This window comes from Nycticebus coucang, chromosome 10 (genome assembly GCF_027406575.1).
Source record: "Nycticebus coucang isolate mNycCou1 chromosome 10, mNycCou1.pri, whole genome shotgun sequence".
In the NCBI taxonomy this organism is placed as follows: Eukaryota; Metazoa; Chordata; class Mammalia; order Primates; family Lorisidae; genus Nycticebus; species Nycticebus coucang.
The window spans coordinates 92,899,167-92,906,183 of record NC_069789.1 but is presented as its reverse complement, the minus strand read 5'-3'; the positions used below and the strand labels follow the sequence as shown (position 1 = coordinate 92,906,183).

Genomic DNA, 7,017 nt, shown 5'->3' with positions numbered 1-7,017 from the left:
AATATGTACCAAACAGGAATGCAGAAGCTTATTTTAAGAATATTTATTTAGAGATTTGTTTATAAAAAAGGGGAAAAACATGTACAATAAAGCAAGAAATTTTTAAGTACAAAAAAAAAAAAGAAAAATATGTACCAGATCAACTTTGCTGTTGTAGTACATAAGCAGTAATAGCCAATATGTAAGGAAATGGGCATTGCTGTGTCTCAATAAAACTTTATTAACAAATGTGGGACAGACATATATGCTGATTCTTGTTCTATGCTTTTAATATGAACTTATATAGATAATATCTATCAGTTATAGATAATATCTATCTAGATGTTAGAATTTACTAATTTAAGCAAACCCAGTGACGCAAGTTATTAAATATAACTTTTACAGGTTTGACAAACATGACTTGAAGTTTGTGACAGTGAAATAACTATTTTTTATTCTCTCTATAAAACTCTTTTTGAAGAAAAAACTAATTCTTTTTGCACAGCATCTCATAAAATAAAAGATCATGTAAAAATTAGATCATTCATTATTAGCAACTTATGGAACTAAAAGGGGTACAATTCCACATTTCCCAGTATTGGGAAATACACACAAGCAGAACAATAATCACCAAGAAAAGTGATGTAGAACCAAGGTTTGTCCCAAGACTAAGGAATTTCACTGGAAGATGTATGATTCAATTGTATTTATACCAAGTATCTCTCTGTCTTCACCTGTGTTGAATTCACCATCAAAAGATCTCCAATGCCTCTTGCTCCAGGAAAGGTCCCGATTTGGACCCTGCTGTGTTTGGCACCTCACCCCCCTCACAGGTATACTTTTGGTACCACTCTCCCCAGGTTGTGCTCTAGACAAGGTTTTCTGAAATGTGTTTTCAGTTGGTTTCAATCTTCTGTGAAAAAGTTTTAGACTGATTACTCTGCCCATGCTGTGGAGAACAGACTTGAAGGCAGGAGACTCTGGACTGTAGTTGGTGTACTACAACAGTCCTAACAAGGAATGATGATGGCCTCCCATGAGCAGTGTGACAAGAAAGGAGGAGCCATCTTGAAGGAATACTTCATCTAGCTCTGTGGAGAGTGACATAGAGGTGTATGACCAAGAGTCTCAGATGATCCCCACACATGTTGATTTGGAAATTGGATGGAAAAAGACACACTACTACTTAACATGGAGTATTGGGGGAGAAACAGTTTGAATAGAATATGTGTCCAGAGTTTAAGGAATGATCAGGTAGTGAAGTAGACATTAGGAGCTGTTCTGAAGTTCAGAGTGATGTCTGGCCAGAAAATTAAATGCCATTAGTGAAAAACCTCTCAGAGGTTATACTATAACCTTTATGAAAATGTATGAATTATAGTGAATGATGCCCCATGATCATATCAATGTACACAGCTATGATTTAATAAAAAAAGAAAATGTATGAATTAATTTTCATATTCCTGAATGCCAGAAAGATTGTAGTACAACCAATATATTTGAACCCTGCTGGAGGCATTGCAAATTAAAACCGCATTTTGAGAAGACTTTATGGCAAGATGTAACAAGAGCTGTAGAGATGATCATGAGGTTTTACCTGGTAATCCTACTCAGGGTTACTAAAGGGAAATAATTCAGTGTCCCTTAGTGAAACGGACCTTATACATACGATCCATGTAAGAATAAATTACAGGGTAATGGTTTAATGTGTATGTGTACATGTTCACTCAAATAGAAAACATGAAGACTAAAGCAATATGGGAAGATATTTAAATTGATCTCAAAATGGTATTTATTTATTTTTTGAGACAGAGTCTTAATCTGTTGCCCTGGGTAGAGTGCTGTAGTGTCACAGCTCACAGCAACCTCAGACTCTTGGCCTTAAGCAATTCTCTTGCCTCAGCCTCCCAAGCAGCTGGGACTACAGGCAACAACGCCCAGGTATTTGTTGGTTGTAGTTGTCATTGTTGTTTTAGCTGGCCTGGGCTGGATTCGAACCCACCAGCTCTCATGTATGTGGCTGGAGGCCTGCCACTGAGTTACAGGTGCTGAGCCCATTAAAATGGTATTTATAATGACCAAAATTACATGAGCATGTGTATTAATATATCAGTGGAGACTCACTGGAAAAACATTAAAAATAGATAATTTTTTAAAAGCACTTAGGGCTGTTATAAGTAATGAATGGCAAGGTTATAAGTAATTTCATCTCTATTTTCCAAAATTAAATTGGTATAGGAAAACTTTTCAAAAGTCTTTAAAAATGTATCTATGAAGCTGAAATAAAACAAACATGAGCACATAGACACAAACAAGACAATGATTGAAATGTTTCTTGGGTACCTGGGGAGAGTGGTATAAAGAAATGCGGGTCAGAGTATGAATGAGGGTAGAGGAGAGAAATAGGAACAAAGAGAAAGCGCAGGAATGGGAATCTCAGTGTGGCAGGCACATCTCTTCCACTCCCAGGGGAGGCAGAGGCAGGTCCTCATGGGCTCCAGGGTTGTGTGAGCCCTATGTCATCGTGGGTGTCTCATGAGGCTGATTGGGATGGGCTGTGGTGACCGCGCTGCCTCATTTCCTTTACACTGTCCCTGTATTGGACAGTGGACATTCTTGAGGTATATTTGCAGTGGAAGATCTGAGTTTAGACTGGTGGCAGAAAAGACAAGCACGTTTTCTTTTATGCATGCATTTGGTTTCATTGACACATTAACCACAGGAGGGGGAAAAGGCCACCAAGTGTGAGGTTAGTATGAACGAGGCAAGGGAACTTTTTGTTAAAGAAAAAAAGCGTTGGTATTGCAAAGACTTTCCGTGATCCCACACCAACTCTGAAAGCCCCCTCACACCACCGGAAGCATGGTGACCATCAGAGGATAAAAGAGGCTGGTGAGGAGCTGGGTCCTCACTTTTCGCTGCCCAGCTCACCAGACTCAGCCATGAGACCCTTCATCCTGGCCTTCCTTGGCATCTGCTGCCTCACTGAACACCTGGTGGAAGGTGAGTGGAGGAGTTGTCTGTGAGATGAGGAACAGGGGACAGGTGGGGACACATTTGGGGTTTGACTCAGGTTTTGACTGCAGTAAGCTGCTTTATCAAGGTAAGCCTCGAACTTCCCATGTGAAAAAAGAGAAATGATAATATCAACTTGAGACTTTGTAGACTTCCAAAACAGAGAGAACTTCATATCTGGGCTCCTACTCTTCCTAACTGGATGATTTTGGATAATTTTTTTAAACCACTGAGGGCCTATGTTTATCTATAAATTGAATATAAAAGACACGCTCTTTTAAAGTTCATTTTTATTTATTTAATCATATCAGATTTCTTTATAAACAGTATTTTTTTGCTTACTATTAGCTATGATGGTGATGATTGTAAATGCTTTTGTAGATTTTGCCCATTAAATATAGATCTTGATGAATTCTCAAAATCTTTGGGAGTTCAGTCACAATGTGGGGATGTACTGGAGGAGGTATGTTCCAAAGAAAATCAAATTTTTCTATTAATAAAACCAAACCAAAATGACTGGAAGTTCATATCTTCATATCCAGAAATCAATTATTACCTTCAAGTATGTGGGAGAATCTATTATTACTGTGATGAATGTTACCATGTATGAAACATCTTTTGAATTTGTAAAAGATTGTATGATAAGAAGTGCTAATAGCCTGTATACAATTGAACAAATCTGCAAGACATATCTGGCTGAGATTCAGATATGCTGAGCCTTACCTGAGGGTTCAACAGATTATTTCTTAAAATGACCATGTTTTCCTGGTGGCTGGAATTAATTCATAGACTTATTTGTATCCTGATGTGTAGACTTATTACTTAGACTATCATATCATAATCTGATCATGGAATCCCCAATGGGAGGTGTCTATGAATAAAGGTGGCAAAGATTGGAAATCCTTGAAATTATGGGCAAAACAAAAAACGTCGATGAAACAAAAATGTTAAAGACTATTAAATCAGGCTGCATGTTGTGACATGGTCAGCATTTTACTGAAATGATAGGTGTACTGTTCAGTGGAGACCCAGATCTGGGTAAAGGAAGGATGCTGTGCTACAGGCTGGGGATACCTGCACAATTGTCTACTTGGAGGACTCTGTAAGTCCCACTGGTACTCAGCTTCTTATGTTCAAAAATGGGGCAAAACTATCTCTGCTGTGATTCAACTCTGCAAAACAAGTACAGGCAATGTTTTAATGAATAACACAGATATACAACATTGCTGAGAATTAGAAAAAGGTTTCGTGGCTCAGAGTACAGAGTAGGATTCTCCAGGGCTTGAGAGTTCCATGTTAAATACTTTGCAGAAAGAAATAATTGTTTCTTACATTATAAGAGAAACAGGGTTGGGTTGGGAAACAAGTTCAGTATTAAAAAATAAACTGGCAAAGGCAGAGGGTGAAGAGTGAGCAGATTGGCATGGAGAGTGATGGAAAGGAGAGGGAAGGGTGAAGACAAGCAACGTCAGTGAGCACCTTTTGTTTATTTCATCTTTAAAAAGATGCTATTTGAACTCGGCAACACTGTGGATCAAACTTGATCATTATCAGCAGATACTTTAGATGTTTTTTAGCTGCATGTTCTCTGGAAGGAAACACCAGTCTATAAAGCTAAGGAGAAAATCAGCACTTAGAAACTGATGGAATTTTAACCCAACCCTTAATAGTATTGACTCCCCCAGCTTTTTTCCCCTTATACCACAAAAGATGGTTCTCTACACTTAACAGGTTCATTACCCTTGGCTTGTTGCTATTGAGAAAGAATGCTTTAGGAACTACTTCCTTTATATGTCTTATAATTTACCATTTCAAATGAGAACACTTTTATTTATTCAGTCAAAAGCAAGTGGCCCATTGATGGTTGCCTTGCTTAAATTACTCCGTATCATAATTACTCTTAGTCATCTGACTTTGAGCACTGTAACACTTGTAAATATTTGAAATGATCTTCTGTGCTTGTCTGTTTGTGGCCTGACGCCCCTCACCAGAACATGTGCTCTATGAAAACAGAAATGACGTCTGTCTGAACGAGCGCCTTAAACGCATGGGACACAATGGGTACTCAATAAAGAGCTGCTCTCTATGGGAATGGATGAATGTTGGGCCTGTGCTAGCCATCTCAAGTCTTCCCATGAAAATACACACAGAGATGGATAACACCTTGTTATTTTCTCTATGAGCATGAAATTCTTGAAACAATGCTCTTGATTAATTTTTTAATTAGTCAAACATTCACTCACAATATATCATGTGCAGGAAACGGAGCATACCAATGTGAACTGTCTCTTCCCCCAAAGAGCAAATAGTCTTGTTTCTATTCCTACGCCATTCTTGGAGCAATCTAACAAGAGATTGTTTCCAGGAACTTGATAATGTTTGATTTACAGTTTTATTTTGCCTTTCCCTCACCAGGTGTGGGGAGTGAAATCCCAGAAAAGAGTATCTGTGTGAGTCTAACCACCCGGCAACTTCCTGTCAACAGAATTAAGACCTATACCATCAAGGAGGGCTCCATAAAAGCCATAATGTGAGTTTGTCTCCCCTAAGACTGGGCTTGGTGGATATACAGAAATACAGTATATGGAAGTGCTGCCTTCCTCAGGAAAAATAGGTCAACATGGAGGAAGACCTTAACCAATACAGCTCCTTTATTTTTCCATATGAATCATATTTTCCTGAAGCCCCACCAAATAGTGATTATTGCAAAAATTTAGCTGTCAAGTATATAATATAAGTCTTCCTTTCTTAGCAGAAGAGTTTAACTGGAAACCAGATGGATACTGTACCCAGTTCTGAGGGCTAGGTTTAGGGATGGGCAAATCCTCAGACCAGGATTTGCCCACATGGCCACCCAGTGTGGGATACTTGGCATCCAAGTGGGGCAGAGTGCCAGCCACATGTTAACAGTGGCTGTAGCACAAGGCAATGTGCCAATGTGTACCTATGTGGTACCATTCTTTTTCTAAGATCTCATTTTTAGATGTAATGGCTTTTCCAACACATAATTGCAAACTCAACCCAAATAAGTTAAAATAAAGAAATCACCTTTTGTCCAAAAAATAAGACAAGTATGTTGAGGCTAGAAAAGAAAGAAGATATGTAGTAATTAAAGTAGAGGGCCCCAAATGTCCTTCAGTGATGACATCTAGCAATACAGATGAGAAAAGAAGCCTGTGCATTATGGCAACCAGAGGAGCTAGGTTTTCCCTGTGGATATTTTTCCTTTTTGTCAAAATAGCAGAAGAAACATGTTCATTTATGGCCTCTTGATTCTGAAAGACTATTTCATCCAGTAATTCATGCACAAGATGTCTTTACATCTGGTCTGAGCTTAACTCCTGGTTCTGAGGCTTTGAGGATGAGGCTAATTTTCTCTCTTTTCCTTGTATTACAGTTTTATTACCAAACGTGGCCTAAAAGTCTGTGCTGATCCACAAGCCAAGTGGGTGAAATCAGCAGTCGAGATCATAAACGGCAAGTCCAAAGCCAAAAGTAACATGCTCCAGACCAAGCCAACAGGACCCCAGCAATCCACAAAGACAGCTGTGACCCTGACTGGGTAGTGGACTTCTGGCACCTTGTTCCTTTGCCAGCTGGCTGGCTCATTTCACTTTACAAGTTCATGGACTAATTAAATTGTACTCACTTTTTATAAAAGTGCTGCTTGAATCAAATTCCTTTCTTATATTTTTGTTTTTTAATGTCTTTCCTCTCCACTTACATGTTTTAATTAATAAATATTTATTATTAAGAATAGTTACCTAATTTATTCATTATATGGGGAAAGGTAATATATTATTTATGCTCTACTTCTGTCTGTCTCTCCCTTTGACAGTATCCATGATGGGGGAGATTTTGGCCGGTATTTATTAGAGATGAGCACTATACCTATCACTCGCAGGTTCCAGATTGTAATGGTTCTTTACACCTGAGTCACAAGTTACAACTGTGACAATGACAACAATTCAAGATTTATTTCAACTTGTCTTCATATTAGAGTTCTATTTATAGAATAAGGGA

At 38.4% G+C, this 7,017-nt stretch overlaps 1 protein-coding gene across 1 annotated transcript; it reads left to right on the top strand.

Annotated features, from left to right (window-relative positions):
• The first annotated feature begins 2,801 nt into the window (after positions 1–2,801).
• Positions 2,802–6,698, top strand: XCL1 (X-C motif chemokine ligand 1). Its single transcript, XM_053607535.1, has 3 exons — positions 2,802–2,982; positions 5,410–5,524; positions 6,392–6,698. The coding sequence occupies exons 1-3, from the start codon at positions 2,922–2,924 to the stop codon at positions 6,558–6,560; spliced, it is 345 nt and encodes a 114-aa protein (XP_053463510.1). The 5' UTR covers positions 2,802–2,921; the 3' UTR covers positions 6,561–6,698.
• Positions 6,699–7,017: the final 319 nt, after the last annotated feature.